Raw genomic sequence first — 19768 nt, 5'->3', positions numbered from 1 at the left:
TTGTACTTAGATACAGCAATGCATGAAGCTATAAGATCTGAGAATATTAATTATTAATGTCGACCTGAGAAAATACCTGAAAAGTCAACGCGGTTCTGAGATTAGTGATGTAATTTTAACAAGGAATATAAATTCAAAAGGTTCAAATAATGATAGTAATCCCGAACTGGTTAGGTCACAACTGGAGCATTGGGTCCGGTTCTGGTCACCACATTTCAGGAAGGATATGAGGGCCCTGAGAAAGTGCGCAGGGGAGATTTACTAGAATGGCTCTAGGGATAAGGGATGGTAGTTACAGGTTGGAAAAGCTGGGGTTGTTCTCCTTGGAGCAAAGGAGGCCGAGGAGAGATTTGATAGAAGTGTACAAGTTAAGGACAGCGGACAAAGGAAAGCGGATCCCATAGGCTGATGATAGAAGGTTTGCTTCTTCTTCTTCAGGTGCCATGTTTTACAATGTTGTCGATCATGGCTCTCCAACTTCCATGGTCCTTAATAACATCTTGGTGTTGTTCTCAAATCTTTATCCCAGCTCTGCTTCTTAAACTGTCAGTGTACTTCCTTCTTTGCCTTCCTCTTATCCTGCCATTAGGATGAGGGGACACAGAATAAGTTCTTAGAAAGAGGTACGAGGGAGAAATGTGAGGATGAACATTTTCAAGTAGTGAGTGGTGATGACTTGGTACCAGCTGCCTACGAGGGTGGTTTAAGTGGAGATGATCAATGATTTGAAAAGGAAATTGGATGGGCATTTGAAGGAAATAAACTAGTTCCTTATTAATAATATAACAAGGATGTAATAGCTGAGCATTTAGAAATTTACAGAATCATTGTCAGAGTCAATACTGATTCTCAAAGGGAAATTGCATTTGACAAACCTATTAGAGTGTTTTGAGAGTGCCGATAGCAGGGTAGACAAGGGAGAACCGATAGACATGGTATATCTGGATTTTCAGAGAAAATTTGTTAAGATACCATATAAAAGATAATCATAAAATATTAAAGCTTGTGAGATTGGGGGTAAAAAATCAGTATGGTTTGAAGATTGGTTCTTGGACAGTGGGTTATTTCCAGAATAGGATGGTGTAATTAGTGGAATTCTGCAAGAATCAGCAACTGAACACATTATCAATGATTTAGATGAGATGAGTTGACTGAACTAATGAGGTAAAGTGTGCTGTTTTCAAGGTTGCTAATGATGGAAAGCTAGGTAGCAAAATAAACTGTGGGGAGGATGCAAAGAGGCTAAAAAGAAACTGGCCAAAAAGGTGACAGATGGAATATCATGAGGAAATGTGAAATTATCCACTTTGATAGGAAGAACAGCTCGGCAAAGTTTTCTTATTATTTTCTTTATTAGTTACAAGTAGACGTACATTAACATTGGAATTTCGTTTCTGTGAAAATCCCCAAGTCGCCCCACTCTGGCGCTTGTTTGGGTACACTGAGAGAGAATTTGGCATGGCCAATCCACCTAACCAGCACATCTGCAGACTGTGGGAGGAAACTGGAGCACGCAGAGGAAACCCACGCAGACACATGGAGAATGTGCAAACTCCACACAGACAGTGACCCAAGCTGGGAATTGAACCCAGGTCCCTGGCACTGTGAGGCAGCAGTGCTAACCACTGTGCCACTCTTTAAAAGGTGAAAGAGCTGGAAAATGTTGGTATTCAGAGGGATTGAGAATTCTTATACATAAATCACAGAAAATTAACATATGGAGCAGGCAATTTGGAACATAAATGGTATGTGCTCAAAAAATAAAGATAGGCCAGAATGTTACAGCTATTCACACTGGCAGAATTTTGCCATCCTGCCACAATGAATGGAGATTTGACTGGGTGACAAATTCTCCAGCCTTGTTCAAGCAGGAGTGCGGCATGAATGGCCGGTAAGGTCACACTCACAGTTTTTAAGGGATTTATATTTATATTGGTAGATATTAGAAATAAGGTACAATTGGGTTTGATTTAATGTTTCTGTGCCTGAAAGGATAAAACATAGTTAGATTCATGCTGGACAAAGGTGTTTGTAGTTCGGGGGCTTGGTTAAATTTCTACTATGTTTCTATTGTGCTTAGAGTGGGTTATGGCATGAAGAATAAATAGTAGTAGCAAGAGTGTTGCTTAGCAACAGGAGGGTACTTCCCAGAGGGACAGGTTTTCCTTCATTCTTAGTTTTAACTGGAAGCCAGAGTAGTTGGAGACAAGATGTTGGGGAATAAACTTCTCTCTGCTCTGCCAAGAGAAGTTGGACAGGACAAGGAATTTGTAAAGATGTAAGCTTCCTAAGGAGTAAAATACAACCAGGGAATTGGGACAAATGAATGTTTATGATGACTGAAGTTAAGTGAACAGAGATCAAGGATTCAAGAAAGAGTAAACAGAGTGTTCTGATTTAAAGAGATGGATTTAAAGTGGGACAGCACACTTCAGAGATAAATGAAATGTTTCATGCCATTTTAATACAACCGAGAGTTAAAGCAAATGTGAACAGTTTGCACAGCAGTCAAGATAAAGAAATCCTAAAAGTGGTTGGTGCAAAATCCTGAACTGGATTTGCTATTAAATGATGTGGAGATGCCGGCGTTGGACTGGGGTAAATACAGGAAGAAGTCTCACAACACAAGGTTAAAGCCCAACAGTTTTATTTGGTAGTAAATGCCACAAGCTTTCGGAACACTGTTCCTTCGTCAGTTGAGTCATTCCAATCAGTCAGGCATTCTAAATCAGTATTCTGTAAACTGTGTGTGCCTTTATATGCCCTGTTTGTGATCAGAACTCCCCACTCACCTGAGCAGCACTCCGAAAGCTAGTGGCATTTACTACCAAATAAAACTGTTGGACTTTAACCTGGTGTTGTGATACTTCTTACCTTGCTATTAAATGCAGAGCAAAATGATTGTTTAAAAGAGTCATTTAGAAAATGTGGATTGGATTTTGGAATGCAAACAGCTGAGAGAAAGCATTATTGTGAACAAAGGATTTGAAGCGTGTTTTTGGGAGTGGAGTTTGGACATTCTCATGTGGCAAACTGAGACCAAAAGCTCTATAAGTGTATAAATAGGAAGACAATAGCTAAATGTTGCCCTTTAAAGGACAATATTGGTGAGGTATTAATGGGAAACACAGTGATGGCTGTGGCATTAACTAATATTTTGCCTCCACTATAGAGAACAATGTAGATTTTCCAAAAACTGTCATTAATACAGAGGAACTTGGTGCAATAACCTCCATCTCAGAGACGATATTGAATAAATTAATGGGATTAAAGGCAGATAAGTCTCCAAGACCTGAAGGCCTGTACCTTATGGTATTAAAGGAGATGACAGCAGAGATAGTGGATGCATTGGTTATGATATTTCAAAATTCCTTGGATTCTGCTAAGATCCTGGTGGATTGGAAACATGCTAAGGGAAAGAGGCAAAAAGTAGTAAACTATAGGCTGGTTAGTTTGACCTCTGTGATGGGGAAGTTGCTGGAATCAATCATTCAGGAGGAGATGAATGGGTATTTGGAAAGACAAAGCTCAGTCTACCATTGTCAACATGGTTTTATGGTGGGAAAGGCATGCTTGACAAACTTACTCAAGTTCTTTGAGGTCATAACCATCAAGGTGGGTAATGGGGAACCTGTGGACGTGGTATATGTGGACTTCCAGAAGGCATTTGACAAGGTGCCGCATAAAAGACTGATGCAGAAGATGAGATCACAGGGGATTGGGGTAGAGCACCAGAATGGATAGAGGATTAGCTGACTGACAGAAAGCAGAGGATCAGTATAAATTAGTCCTTTTCTGGCTGGTATAGCACGTGCAGCAGGGGTCAGTCTTCAAATCTCAACTGTTTACAAACTATATAAATGATCTGCAAACAGGGACCGACTGTAACAGCAAAATTTGTGAATGATACTAAAATAGGTGGGAAAGCAGCAGTGAAAAGGATATGAAGATTTTGTGGACGGACATTGATAGCGAAGCAGAATGGACCAAAATTTGGCAAGGTTGAGTTTAATGTGGATAAGTGTGAGGTTATCCATTTTGACAGAAAAAATAGAAAGGCAGATTAAATAGAAAACAGATTCAAAATGCATCCAGGCAGAGGGATCTGACTGTCTATGTTCATGAATCGCAGGAAGTTGGTATGCAGTTGCAGCATGTAATAAAAAAGGCAAATGGGATGTTGGCATTTATTACAAAGGGACTGGAGTACAAAAGTAGAGAATTGCTGTTAAAATTGTTTAGGGTGTTGGTGAGACAACATCTGGAATGTTGTGTGGAGTTTTGGCCTCCTTAGGATGTGGTGGCATTGGAGACAGTTCAGAGGAGGTTCACCAGATTGATTCGGGGATGAAAGAGTTAACATATGAAGAGAGGTACAACAGTTTGGGCTTATATTCACTGGAGTTTAGAAGGATGAGAGGGGATCTGATCAAAGTATGTCAAATTTGAAAACGGATTAATAAATGTTTCCTCTTATAGGGCAATCTAGAAATCACATGTATAGGTGGTGAGGTGGTAGAGTCTGAATTGTTGAATGTTTCAATAAACATAGAACACTACAGCACAAACAGGCCCTTCGGCCCACAAGTTGCACTGATCATATCCAGGCTATCTATAACGGTCAATCCCATTAAATCCCATGTACTCATCCAGAAGTCTCTTAAAAGACCCCAGTGAGTTTGCCTCTACCACCACCAACGGGAGCTGATCCCACTCACTCACCACCCTCTGAGTGAAAAACTCAGAGATAAATAAAAAGATAGATATATTTCTAATTTTAAAAAGGGATAAGGGAATATGGGGAACAGGTGCGGAGGTGGATTTGAGACCAGGAAGAGATCAGCCATGATCAGATTGAATGGCAGAGCAGGCTGGAAAAGCTGAATTTGTATACTTCTGTTCCTTTGTTCCATTCATCTGTGGAGGATTTTGAGACAAAATCCATAGACACTAATTTGGGTTCAGAGAGGACTATGTCCATTTGACCACAGCCAATTTATGTGCTTAAAAGGGATTTTGAGTTAATGGGACTGTCATAGTTTAAGATATATTTTGTAATCCATGTTATTCATAAATCATGTGTATATTTGTTAAAATAAGGGAGGATTAAAGGACTGTTGTAGAATAATCCAACATTTCATGTTTAAAATGTTTTTTCCTTGTTGTTAAAACTAATTAGCAGTCATTTGACTCTGTTCCCCAGCGTTTGATGAATCAATGTTCCATTCTGGGATCTTCTGTCCAGCTATAACACCAACTGGGATTGTGACATGTATTATTCTTTATTGTAAGGGGTTTGTGGTACAGGGTAAAGCAGTCTTGCTGTAGTTATATAGGACTCAGAGTGAATACCTGAAATACTGTTTACAGTTAGTTAAGCGAGGATGTGAGGAATGCAATGAAGATTCACTAGTTTGATTCCTGGTAGGAAGGCTATGCCATGAAGAGAAATTGTGTAGATTGGGCCTATATTCTCTAGAATTTAGAAAAATAAGAAGAAGAATTATGATCAGCTATGATCAAATTGAATGGCGGTGCAGACTTGAGGGGCCAAATGGTCTACTTCTGCTGCTATTTTCTATGTTTCTATGAGAGGTGGTTCCATTGAGACAAATAAAAGTAATAGAAGGGTTGATGCTGAGATGACAGAATGTTTCCCCTAGGTGAAAATTCCAGAACAAGCGAGCGTAGCATCGAGATAAGGGATGTCCACTTAGGACTGAGCTGCGGAGAAATTTCTGCACTCAAAGGGTTGTGAATTTTTGACACTCACTACCCCAGAGGGCTGTGGGTGTTCAGTCAATGAGAATGTTGAAGACAGAGGTCAGTATATCTTTGGCACCGTAAGAAGTCTCACAACACCAGGTTAAAGTCCAACAGGTTTATTTGAAATCATGAGCTTTCGGAGCACCTCCCTTTCATTAGGTGATGAAGGAGGCTGATGAAGGGGCAGCGCACTGAGAGCTTATGCCACCAACTAAACCAGTGTCACGAAGCTCGGCACTGCTGTGAGTTGACATGGATTTTGAGTCCACACAACTCAGCTTCCAAACTGAGTGGACCTGGTCAAAAGTGAATTTAATTAGAACAGTATCATCATAAAATGATCAGTTCATAAAAAGTATTATCCATTCAGATGGTGGGTTATGGTAAAAATGATTACATTTCAGTTCACTAGGTGATGGCCTAGTACTCTTATCACTAGACTACTGGTTGGACCTTAACCTGGTGTTGCGAAACTTCTTACTGTGCCTACCCCAGTCCAATGTCGGCATTTCCACATCACAATAAATCTTTGGACGCTATGGAAAGCAAGAGATATGGAGAGAGGGCAGAAAGGTGGAGTGAATGTGAAGATTTAGTCATGATCTTATTGAAGGCTGGAGCCGCCTCAGGGAACCCTGTGACTTACTCCTGCCCCTTTCTCCTATGTTCTTATCTTCCATCACTGACTAAGCATTAAATGCTTAAAGACTAACTCTTGCTCACAAGCTCATGTAGTATTTAATCGTGATTTTTGAAAAAAAAACTTAAGCTTCCAATATTTCAGGACCTGTCTGGCTGTGTGCCATCTAACTGACACCTCTGAGTTCAAAGCTGCACATTCTATTGTTGGCTGATAACAGTTCACATGAAGTAATTTGTCAATTCTCTGAGAGTTGAGAATAGTAGAATACTGTAGCATGCGGAGAAACATAGACGCTACAAAGCAGCGTGGAACCTCAGACATGGATTCGACATGCCAGCGTCTATTCTCTCAGTACAGAACATCTGTCACATTTACTTCAGTTCTGAGGCTTGGAATAGTTAGTGTCCGTGATGTAGTTTCCCGTGGGTTGCTCAAATTCACAAGCTAGTAAGTAGTTCGATTTAATCAGCTTAAATGTCATTTTCAGTTATAGCCTTTTAAATGAAAGATAGCGGGCACGATCTTACTGGCTCACTGCGCCAGCTGATCAACGTGGTGAGTTGGGAAGATTGCATGGGAGATTTTAAAAAAAAAACGATTTGCACCGGGCGTGAGTTGGTTTTGTATCCTCCCAGCCCTGTTTCACTAGTGAGAGCTCCCAGAAAGGGCATAAAAACCTATTTACATAAAACTGAGGTAACTCCAAAGGACTTACCTGCTGTCCTGCTCCCACTCAGCTACTTCTGTTCTTATGACTACCTCCCTCTTGCACTGCCCCCCACCACAGTGACATAAAGTTCTGAGCTGTCAGAAAGACTGACAGAGTTCAAGAAGATTGCGATGTTGAGCTTGCCCAAAACAGCAGTGTGGAAGACTCCCATCTTCAGGCTTTTATGACAATTGTTTGGGGGAAGGTTCTGTCCACAGTGGTATCACTTTTGTCTTGGATGGGAGTGCGCAATGGGTGATTAGTGACTGACAGCTCATTTTCCACTCTGCCTAGTTTTGCTTCCCATTTCAATGGGACAGAGAATCGGGCAGGATGCATAACTAGCTGACAGCTTTACTATTACCCGTCCTGTGCTGCAGCAGAAGACAACCTCACAGCCTCAAACACGTCTCACTAAAATCAGTTTTGCGCATCCCCACTTTGATAGCTGGTGGTTCTGCAGCCATAGAGTAATGGTCAAATTCAGCCCTGTCTTAATTTTTAATTCTTCAGAAATTGTTTGCATAGAAATTGCCACATGAATAGAGGTTATTTGTTCTATTGTTCATGTGCTGGTGCAAGCTACTGTAATTCTAATTTCCCTGATATTTTGCATACCCTTGGACGTTTTTGCCTCTTCGGTTGTTCAATTCCTCATGTTCTCCCTTCCCCCGCCTCCTCTCCCGCTGTCCTATCTGTTGAACTGGCTGCCTCTGGAGTTGAGGGGGTTGAGCTATGAGGAGAGGCTGGATAAACTAGGCTTGTACTCGTTAGAGTTTAGAAGAATGAGGGGAGATCTCATTGAGACATATAAGTTGATGAATGGGATGGATAGGATAGAGGTGGAGAGGCTCTTCCCGCTCAGAAAGGACAGTAGGACTAGAGGGCACAGCCTCAAGATAAAGGGGGGGGCGGTTTAGAATGGAGTTGAGGAGGAACTTCTTCACTCAAAGGGTGGTGAATCTCTGGAATTCTCTGCCCGTTGAAGTGGTGGAGGCTGCCTCGCTAGATATTTTTAAGACGTGGGTTGATAGGTTTTTGATAGGCAAGGGGATTAAGGGTTATAGGGAGAGGGCGGGAATGTGGAACTGAGACACGACAGATCAGCCATGATCTTATTGAATGGCGGGGCAGGCTCGAAGGGCTAGATGGCCTACTCCTGCTCCTATTTCTTATGTTCTTATGACTGCATTGTGGTGATCATAGATCATAAATCATAGAGCCCTACAGTGCAGAAAGAGGCCCCTCGGCCCATTGAGTCTGTAACAAACACAATCCCTCCCAGGCCCTACTCCCCTATCCCTACATAATATACCCACTAATCCCCTCTAACCTACACATCCCTGGACACTAAGGAGCAATTTCTTAGCATGGCCAATCAACCTAACCCACACATCTTTAGACTGTGGGAGGAAACCGGAGTACCCAGAGGAAACCCACACAGACATGAGGAGAATGCGCAAACCCCACATAGACAATGACCCAAGCCGGGAATCGAACCCAGGACCCTGGAGCTGTGAAGTAGCAGTGCTAACCACTGTGCTACCTTGCTGCCCAAGGTTCTCAGTGTCACGACACTCGGCACTGCTGTGAGTTGACATGGATTTTGAGTCCACACGACTCAGCTTCCAAACTGAGTGGACCTGGTCAAAAGTGAATTTATTTAGAACAGTATCATCATAAAATGATCGGTTCATAAAAAGTACGCGAAGTGTAATCCCTTCAGATGGTGGGATATGGTAAAAATGATTACATTTCAGTTCACTAGGTGATGGCCTAGGACTCTTATCGCTAGACTATTGGTCAGGAACTCAACTGATGTTCTGGGTTCAAATCCCGCCATGGCAGATGGTGGAATTTGAATTCAATAAAAAAAAGTCTGGAACTAAGAATCCATTAAGATGACCACGAAACTATTATTGGAAAAACCCATCCAGCTCACTAGGGGGCACGGTGGCACAGTAGTTAGCACCACTGTCTCACAGTGCTAGGGACCCTGGTTCAATTCCTGGGTCGCTGTCAGTGCAGACTGCATGGTGTCTGTGTGGGTTTCCTCCGAGCGCTCAGGTTTCCTCCCATAGTCTAAAAGAAGTGCTTGTTAGGTACATTGGCCATGCTAAATTCTCCCCTAACATACCTAAACATGCGGCACAGTGTGGTGACTAGAGGGATTTTCATAATAACTTCATTGCAGCGTTAATGTAAGCCTACTTGTGAAAATAATTAAAACTTTTGGGAAGGAAATCTGTTGCCCTTGGTTGAGCCTACATGTGACTCCAGAGCCACAGCAATGTGCTTGACTCTCAATTGCCCTCAAGCAACTGGGGATAGGCAATAACTGCTGGCCAGCCAGTGACACCCATGTCCTACAAATGAAAAATTAGCATTCACTCAAATGACAAAGGTGTTTGGAGGGGACCAGAGAACAAGGACTTGAGCATGTTTATTTCAGCGACTTCTCTAACATAGAAACAATTTAAAATGCCCAACCCTTCTGATCTGCAGGACCATATTTGTGAATTGAAATTATTACATGTGAATAAACTTATGTTCATTGCTTACTTAAAGAATTGGGAAATGTTTCAATTTTTCTTGAAAAGAAGTTAAGTCTGGAATTGTTTAACTGCAGGTTAAATTGCAGTGCTCCCTTTTCCTGATATTTAGAGTTTCCACATATAATTATTCTAATCTGACAATCCTTTGTGGTTTTTAATGTTAACACTTTCTGCGCTGAGAATGAGTTATATCACTTCGGACAGAATCAGACTGTGAATGCAGAAACTAATATAATTTGTCGGGTATAATGACATTCCAGCATTTTCAAATGGATCAGTGTTGCATCTTTGAAACAATCTTGTCAATGATTCGAGTTCTGGTGCTCAGTTGGCTGGGTTTAATTTCATAGGGTGAGATTGGTAACAGCTTAAATAAATAAAGAAATGAATACTCATTTCGAAACCATATGCAAGGTCACACATCAAGCTAGCAAATTAAAACACGGCTTGTACCAGTGTGCACTGTTTCACAAATAGCCCACCTAAGTCCATTCTACAATTTAGCAATAATAATTGCAAATTAACCATCGTGGCACAGTGGTTAACACTGCTGACTCACTGTGTCATGGACCTGGGTTTGATTCCCAGCTTGGAAGCCTGCATGTTCTCCCCATGTCTGTGTGGGTTTCCTCCGGGTGCTCCGATTTCCTCCCACAGTCCAAAAGATGTGCAGGTTAGATGCATTGGCCGTGCTAAATTCTCCCTCAGTGTACTCAAATAAGCGCTGGAGTACGGTGACTAGGAGATTTTCACAGTAATTTCATTGCAATGTTATAGTAAGCCTACTTGTGACACTAATCAATAAATAAACATTAAACAATTTGGATTATAAATGAATCCCATTGTACAGTTCATTAATAGTGACATTGTTTTAACAACAAAGAACAAAGGAAAGTACAACACAGGAATAGACCCTTTGGCCCTCCAAGCCCATTTTGTCTGACTACATCTTTGTGAACCTCCTTGGAATTATTTTTTCTGTATTAAGTGTGATTTATGTGTGTTTTGATTCCAGTTTCTTTATCTAACTTTTTAAAAATTCTCTTCACAGGCCATAACCTTTGACCCTCAGACACACCTTCCTCGCGTTACCGCCGACTGCACGGGTTGTACCCTTTGCTACAGTGTCTGTCCCATCATTGACTGCATTACAATGGTTCCCCGTTTAACACCTTACGAACCAAAGAGAGGTATTCCTTTGGCGGTCGGACAAGTTTGTTGAATTGACATGGTCAGGCACTGAAACATGACTTAACATCCAGATCTACCTGAAAGCATTGATTTAGTCGTTCATGATATAAGATAACAAATTGCTTTTATTTCCAAAGTATTGATTTTTACTTACTAATCCTAGTTGCTGCGACCTTGCGTTTCCCAATTAGCCAACTGCAATTGACTAAAAGGGTTTATGTTATAAGAACTGTTCTATGTTAATAATCAATAAGCAACACATTTAATGTCAAACTCATAAAAGACAGTGACAACGCAGGCGTGCAATGTGCACATCCATATGTATAATTTGCATCGAACTAATGATTTCTACAATCTGTTTTCACTGCACCTGTATTACAAACAGGCAGCAGAAAATGAAAAATAACCCTCCCTCTGTTATTTTTTGAGTTATTTTACATAGTAAGGAGAACATTTAATGTAGAGGAACAGAGATATTTCCAGCCTAGTAAATAATGTGACTAAAATTTACATTCTTCGCTCAGCATGACACACATTTCTTCAGCATGTGAAGTACCGTTCCATTATATTGATAAGGATATCTGCCTTGAACATCCCTTTGGAACCTACTGTTTCCATTTAACTCACCTACATCTATGCAACCTGCAGGTTTCTGCCAATAACATTAATTCTCAGAAATTGAGTCAGATTTTAGATTTTTGTAGATCTACTGCGAAACCAATTACTGGAAAAATTAATTTCAAAAGCCGCGAGAGAAAAAAACTGAAGTTATAGGTAGAAGAAAGACTTGAATAAGGCACTCACTGAGTGTTAAAATGGGCGGCGCAGGCTTGTAGGGCCGAAGGGCCTGTTTCCTGTGCTGTGCTGAGGGGACATAGCTTTAAATTAAGGGGTGGTAATTATAGGATGGACGTCAGAGGTAGGTTCTTTACTCAGAGAGTAGTAAGGGCGTGGAATGCCCTGCCTGCAGCAGTTGTGGTCTCTATAAGGGCGTTCAAATGGTCAGTGGATAGGCATATGGATAACATTGGAATAGTTTAGGTTAGAGGGTCAAAGAACAAAGAACAACACAGCACGGGAAACAGGCCCTTCGGCCCAACGAGCCCGCGTCACCATTTTAACATTATGAGTCCCCTCTCCACCCATGACCCTTGTCTATGCTTATGGCGTTCCACATTGAGGGAAGACTAATTTAGGGACAATTTGTTACACCAATCGGCCTAACAGCACATCTTTGGGGTGTGGGAGGAAACCGGAGCACCCAGATAAAACCCACGCAAGCACGGTGAGAATGCGCAAACTCCCGCAGACACCAGCCCAAATCCATGTATCTGCACAGCAAACAGTGATAGTCGTTAGATTGGTTCCACTGGACGGCGCAACATCAAGGGCCGAAGGGCCTGTACTGCGCTGTAATGTTCTATGCTGTTCTTTGTTCTTTTAGTTTAATCTGATAAATGCCATAATTTTTGAAGGAACTCCAAAAATCTGTCATAAAAACAACACTTTTGTAAGTGAAATTGTCAGACCAAGAGATTTGTTTTGTCGTGGCTGCAAGGTGACAGGGACTGGGAGCTGAATGTCCAGGGGTATCAAGTGTTTAGGAAGGATAGACAGGAGGGAAAAGCGGGGGGGCGTAGCTCTGCTGATTAAGGATAGTATCAAGGTGGTAGCAAGGGATGATATTGGAGCCAAGGAGCAGAACGTGGAATCGTTGTGGGTGGAGATTAGGAACAGCAAAGGGAGGAAGACGCTGGTGGGTGTCGTCTATAGGCCCCCGAATAATGATCTGGAGGTGGGGCGGGCTGTTAACGCGCAAATAAGTGCGGCGTGCAGGAATGGGACGGCCGTAGTTATGGGGGATTTCAATCTGCGTATTGATTGGTCGACCCATGTTGGACGCAGTGGGCTCGAGGAGGAGTTCTTGGAATGCTGCCGGGATAGTTTCCTTGAACAGTGTGTGTTGGAGCCGACGAGGGAGTGAGCTATCTTGGATCTGGTGCTATGTAATGAGGCGGGTAGAATTAGGGAACTTGCGGTGAAGGATCCTCTTGGAGAGAGTGATCATTGTATGGTGGAGTTTCTGGTGCAGATGGAGGAGGAGAAAGTGGGTTCCCGGACACGCGTCCTTTGTTTGAATAGAGGGGAGTACGGTAGGATGAGAGAAGAATTGGCGAATGTGGACTGGGGGAGTGCATTGGAGGGAGGGTCTGCTGAGGAGCAGTGGAGGATCTTTAAGGAGATCTTTCTTGGTGCTCAGCAGAAATTTATTCCGATGGTCAAAAAGGACTGTAGGAGGAGAGGTAATAAGCCGTGGATAACGAAGGAGGTGAAGGAAAGTGTTAAGTTAAAAGCGGAGGAATTTAGAGTAGCTAAGAGTAGTGGGCGAGAAGAGGATTGGGAGAGGTTTAAATGTCAACAAAGATTGACAAAGAAGCTGATAAAGGAGGGTAGGAGAAACTATGAAGCTGGGCTAGCGCTTAATATAAAAAAGGATAGCAAGAGTTTTTATAAATATATAAAAAGGAAGAGGCTGGCTAGGGTGAACGTTGGTCCTTTAGAGGATGAGAAAGGGGACCTAGTGGTAGGGGATGGGGATATGGCTAAGGTCTTGGGTAACTTTTTTGTTTCTGTCTTCACGGAGGAGGACGTGAATAATTTGCCGGGTGTTAGCGATGGAAAGGTGGTAGGACTGGAGGGTCTTAATGACATTACTGTTACTAGAGAGGCGGTGCTCGACAGACTGGAGGGGCTGATTGTGGACAAGTCCCCAGGACCGGATGGAATGCATCCGAGGGTTCTGAAAGAAATGGCGGAGGTGATAGTGGATGCCTTGGTGGTTATTTTCCAGACGTCGCTGGATTCCGGGGAAGTGCCAGAGGATTGGAAAACGGCTAATGTTACGCCATTGTTTAAGAAGGGTGCCAGGCAAAAGGCAGGGAATTATAGGCCGGTTAGTTTAACGTCTGTGGTAGGTAAAATGTTAGAATCCGTCATTAAGGAGGAAATTGCGAGGCATCTTGAAGGGAATTGCTTGATAGAGCAGACGCAGCACGGTTTCATTAAAGGGAAGTCGTGTCTGACAAATTTACTGGAGTTCTATGAGGATGTGTCTAGGGCAGTGGATAGAGGAGAGCCGGTGGATGTGGTCTTTCTGGATTTTCAGAAGGCGTTTGACAAAGTACCTCATAAGAGGTTATTGCAGAAGGTCAGGGGACTTGGAGTTGGGGGTAGGGTGTTAGCGTGGATAGAGGATTGGTTGTCAAATAGGAGGCAGAGAGTGGGGGTCAACGGGTGCTATTCGGATTGGCGGATGGTGACTAGTGGAGTGCCCCAGGGGTCGGTGCTGGGGCCTCAGCTTTTTACCATTTATATAGATGATCTGGAGGAGGGAACCGAGTGTGGGGTGTTGAAATTTGCGGATGACACCAAGATTGGGGGAACGGCAAATTGTGCGGAGGGTGTGGAGAGTCTGCAGAAGGATCTAGATAGGCTGGGCGAATGGGCCAGGAAATGGCAAATGGAATTTAATGTTGGCAAGTGTGAGGTGGTCCACTTTGGTAGGAAGAATGGTAGGAAGGACTATTACTTACGTGGCGAAAAACTGCAGCAGGCGACGGTGCAGAGGGACCTCGGGGTCCTTGTGCATGAGTCGCAAAAACCCAGCTTGCAGGTGCAGCAGGTGGTCAGGAAGGCAAATGGGATGCTGGCCTTCATAGCGAAGGGGATTGAATATAAAAGTAGGGAGGTCTTGCTGCAGCTGTATAGGGCATTGGTGAGGTCGCAGCTGGAGTACTGTGTGCAGTTTTGGGCGCCGCACCTGCGCAAAGATATTTTGGCCTTGGAGGGAGTGCAGAGGAGGTTTACTAGGCTGATACCGGAGTTGAGGGGGTTGAGCTATGAGGAGAGGCTGAATAAACTAGGCTTGTACTCATTGGAGTTTAGAAGAATGAGGGGAGATCTCATTGAGACGTATAAGATGATGAATGGGATGGATAGGATAGAGGTGGAGAGACTCTTTCCGCTCAAAAAAGACACTAGGACTAGGGGGCACAGCCTCAAGATAAAGGGGGGGCGTTTTAGAACGGAGTTGAGGAGGAACTTCTTCACTCAAAGGGTGGTGAATCTCTGGAATTCTCTACCCGTTGAAGTAGTGGAGGCTGCCTCGCTAAATATTTTCAAGAAGCGGGTTGATGGGTTTTTGATAAGAGAGGGGATTAAGGGTTATGGGGAGAGGGCCGGAAAGTGGAACTGAGCCACGACAGATCAGCCATGATCTTATTGAATGGCGGGGCAGGCTCGAAGGGCCAGATGGCCTACTCCTGCTCCTATTTCTTATGTTCTTATGACCGTGTAAATCAACTTGAAATGATAAAAACGTGCTTTTATATATCCTAGCCTAAGTAAATTAGGAAACGTTTTGGGGGTTGGTTAGCTCAGTTGGCTGGACGGCTGCTTTGTAAGACAGAGAGATGCCAACAGTGCAGGTTCAATTCCCCTACCGGCTGAGATTATTCATGGAAGTCATGCTGCCTCAACCCTGTCCCCTTGCCAGAGGTGTGCTGGTCCTCAGATTAAATCACCACCAGCCTGCTCTTCCCTTTTAGGGGGGGGGGCGGGGGGGGGGAACGGCCTATGGTCATCTGGGACGATGGCAATTTTACCTTTCACATGGAAATTTACTATTTTGTCTTTCTAATAATTAATTCTTATACGTCTGGTTTTAAAGTTGAATTTACTGCTGCAGAAACATATTTTGCTGCCAATGACCATAATTACCAGTCTGAGTTAAACCGAATTAATTGTTTAAGTAGCAACTTACAAGTTGCAGAGACTTGGGGCAGAATTTTCCAGTTTGGACCAGGACTCCACCGTTAGGGTCAAATGCAGATCCCAATCCCATGCAGTATCAGGAATAGTCACACATCAGTTTTGTCTCTGTTGGTCTGTTAGTGGCCAAAGGGCGTGTTCGTCATCTACACCCGGACAGCGGGTGCACGTTCGAGGCTGACCAGGCCAAAATGGGGCCTTTCAGCGTGTAAGCAGCTGCAGATAAGGGAGGAGAGAGGGAGCCTCCATCTTGTGGCACCCTCTCAGCCCTCTGGAAGAAATTGGACTAAACAAAATGGCACCAGCTGCTGAATCAGCATTGCAAAAGGGAAGCCCTTGCCCCCCTGCCTCCGCCCCACCACTTGGTACCTTCATGGTCGCCATCTTCTGGTATTTTATAAATTGAATTATATGCTTTTTGACTCAGGAGTTTTGTGGTACATGCTGCTTCAGAGTCTGAGTAAAGGCTTCCTTATAATTTGCAGCAATGTGATTGAACCTAACAATAATGAACTCCTTTAAAATGAATTTGTGTGAAGATTTGGTTTTGGAATTGAGTACTTCTCAGAGGGTTAACTGGGGTAAGAAATATGTGGTGATATCATCCCACAAGGGTAAAAAACAACAAAACAGGGAAATAGGAATACCTTTGAAGTGCCTTTTTCTATCTGAACTGCCTTTTTCCTTTGGGATTTGTGGAATGCAACCAATCAAGTAGGAATAATTCAGATCGTGATACTAAGACTTTGACCTAATTTTTTACATTATTGGATGCATTGTTATTCACCTTTGCTCAACAATCTAATTAAGTTAGGATGTTTGCAAATGATAACTGCTTTATGGATCTGTACTTTGAATAATTTGTTTAATAAATATATCAATAATTTCTAGTCCTCTCTTTTATTATTTCTTTGCACCATTTGATTATATCTTGCTCAAAATAAAAAAGAATTATAAAATTCTATGCTATTTTGATCATCTTTGTTTCAGTGGGGTGTATTGATGCTGGACTAAGCCTTAAGGTACAACATTAGAGAATTGCAACTTGCCAGCAACCAACTGTTTATATATTCCATTGTAAAATTATTAATATTGATTTTTTTTTATGCGCAATTATTTTTTTCAAAACGCCAGTGCTTTTGCAGTAGGATCAAACTTAATTTTGCAAAACATCAAAGTTACTCTTATTTTCCTTCAAAATTCTTCACTCAACATCACAAATAATGCTCATTTAATTGCTGATTGTCGGGTCATGGGGTATAGAACATAGAACACTACAGCACAAACAGGCCCTTCGGCCCACAAGTTGCGCCAATCACATCTATACCTACTAAGCCATAGACCTATCTATAACCCCCAATCCCATTAGATCCCATATACTCATCCAGAAGTCTTTTAAAAGACCCCAGCGAGTTCGCCTCCACCACCACCGACGGCAGCTGATTCCATTCACTCACCACCTTCTGAGTGAAAAACTTACCCCTAACATCTCCTCTGTACTTGCTTCCCTGCACCTTAAATCGGTGTCCTCGCGTAGCGACCGTTTCAGCCCTGGGAAATAGCCTCTGAGAATCCACCCTATCTATTCCTCTTAACATCTTATAAAACTCTATCAGGTCGCCTCTCAACCTTCGTCTCTCCAGGAACAAGAGTCCCAGCTACCTCAACCTATCTTCATAAGGCATGCCTCCCAATCCAGGCAACATCCTTGTAAATCTCCTCTGCACCCTTTCAATAGCTTCCACGTCCTTCCTATAGTGAGGCGACCAGAACTGCGCACAGTACGCCAAGTGGGGTCTGACAAGGGTCTTATAAAGTTGCAGCATTACCTCCCGACTCCTAAACTCAATCCCTCGATTAATGAAGGCCAGTACACCATATGCCTTCTTGACCACATCCTCCACCTGTGAGGCCAATTTAAGAGTCCTATGGACTATATAAACCGGTTGCCATATTTGCTTGCACATCAGTGACTGGACTTGGTAGAAAGTAGTTCAGGTGAATTCTTTCAAAATATTTCTCAGAAACGGGATGAGGCACCATATAAATTCCACCAAATAAGGCCGCACCTGGAGTATTGTGTGCAGTTTTGGTGCCCTTATCTGAGGAAGGATGGCATTGCTATCGCAGGAGTACAGTGAAGGTTTACGAGGCTAATTTCTAGGATGGCAGGGCTGTCATATGAAGAGAAACTAAATTGATTTGGATTATATTCACCAGAGAGTTAGAAGGGACCTCCTAGAGACTTATAAAATTCTAACAGGGTTAGACAGAGTAGATGCAGAAAGAATGTTCCCAATGGTGGGGGAGTCCAGAACTAGAAGTCATAGTTTGAGGATAAAGGGGTAAACCTTTTAGAACTGAGGTGAGGAGAAATTTCTTCACCCAGAGGGTGGTGAATGTGTAGAATTCATGACCACAGACAGTAGTTAGGGCCAAAACATTGTCTGCTTTCAAGAAGAAATTAGATATAGTTTGGGTCTTGGGGGGCTAAAGGAATCCAGTGATAAGGGGGGGATCAGAATATTGAATTTGATGATCAAAATGAATGGCAGAGCAGGCTCGTAGGGCTGAATGGCCTTCCTTTGCTTCTAGTTTCTATGTCTTTCAGTCTTCGTTATTCAAAAGCCTTAGGAGAAAATCTTAGCTAGCATAATTAAAACTCATACTGGGGCCACGTGCTTCTACCACATCACCGCTTGGGTCTTTTGAAGAATTAGTTTCAGGGCATCAAGTCAGGTGTTACCTTTTCCCCACCTGAATCCAATTTTAATTTTAATTACAATACAATAAAGAGGCCACGTTTGCTCATTAATAATATCTTTGCATCTTCAAAGAAATACTGATTTCAGTACATCGTTAATGATTTATAAAGCTGATGTAAGGCATATTTAGATAAATTATTTTACATGATAACAATTAAGCACAACAAGAGAACAAAACTGCACAACACTCAATCCTAAATAATTTAGCACGGTTTCCATCGACCGCTACTTAAATTGCCTACCATTTAAATTGTATGTTTAATTATTCGCGGGTTCGAACATGGACAGTCAGTGCCTTTACAAATTGGAAGTATGATGGTGACATCCAGGCATTCCAAAGGGCAAACTGTAAAGGTTAATGAAATGTTTCAGAATGAACCATTCAAGTGTTAGTGTAATAAAATCTTCTGTTTAGCCCCGCGCAGCTATAGGTTTGAGAACAAGTCCCAGTGAGCAGTACAGTTGAAAGATACTGCCATACACATTCTTCCAATTCACAAGATTGCAGAGATAATTACAGATGAGGATGCTCCTTCTGACCTTCCTGGATCATCTTCGTGTCACCCTGTTGCAGCATCCAGTTACTTCTTAAGTGATTTCAGTGCCATTCTAATTTCCACACGTACACCACTGTTATTGTGAAGATTTCTCGATATCTGTGGTAAAATAAGAGTTTGAACCCATGTCCTCATGCTCAACTGCACTGGTTTAATTAAAAGCAATATTCAAGTTCGATTTTTCTACATCCATAAAATCTTGCACACCCGTTTTGGATAAACTTGCAGTTTCCTCCTTTCTTGACTAAACACCCCAAATCTCTCCAATCCCTCCTCTCAGCCCAGTTACTTGATCCTTGGAACCAACCTCATGAATTTTCTCTTTACAGTTTCCAATATACACATTTCCCTTATTTCTTCCCAACCAAAAATGGACACTGTATTCAGGATGGGTTTACACAGAACGCTATCAAATTTGATTACTTGCTTCTGATACGCTTTACTGCTTTGACTACATGGTTTTTGTGAAGGTTTATTTATTAGTGTCACAAGTAAGCTTGCATTAACATTGCAATGAAGTTACTGTGAAAATCTCCCAGTCACCACACTCCGGCGCCAGTTCGGGTACACTGAGGGGGAATTTAGCTTGGCCAATGCACCTAACCAGCCTGTCTTCTGGAGTGTGGGAGGAAACCGGAGCACCCAGAGGAAACCCATGCAGATGTGGGGAGAATGTGCAGGCTCTGCACAGACAGTGATACAAGCTGGGAATCAAATGCACCTAACCAGCGCGTCTTATATTGTTCATGTTG

General features: G+C 42.6%; 1 protein-coding gene across 1 annotated transcript in view; it reads left to right on the top strand.

Annotated features, from left to right (window-relative positions):
• The window catches only part of LOC145347633 (dihydropyrimidine dehydrogenase [NADP(+)]-like), a 710299-nt gene extending 697878 nt beyond the window's left edge, over positions 1 to 12421 (top strand). The window contains exon 23 of the mRNA XM_080195279.1: positions 10725 to 12421. Coding sequence (XP_080051405.1) covers positions 10725 to 10895 — 171 coding nt within the window. The 3' untranslated portion in view covers positions 10896 to 12421. The remainder of the gene's footprint in view (positions 1 to 10724) is intronic.
• The last annotated feature ends 7347 nt before the right edge of the window (positions 12422 to 19768 follow it).

The sequence above is a fragment of the Carcharhinus amblyrhynchos genome, chromosome 9 (genome assembly GCF_965287045.1).
Source record: "Carcharhinus amblyrhynchos chromosome 9, sCarAmb.v2.hapA, whole genome shotgun sequence".
NCBI lineage: Eukaryota > Metazoa > Chordata > Chondrichthyes > Carcharhiniformes > Carcharhinidae > Carcharhinus > Carcharhinus amblyrhynchos.
This window is presented reverse-complemented; position numbering and strand designations above follow the sequence as displayed.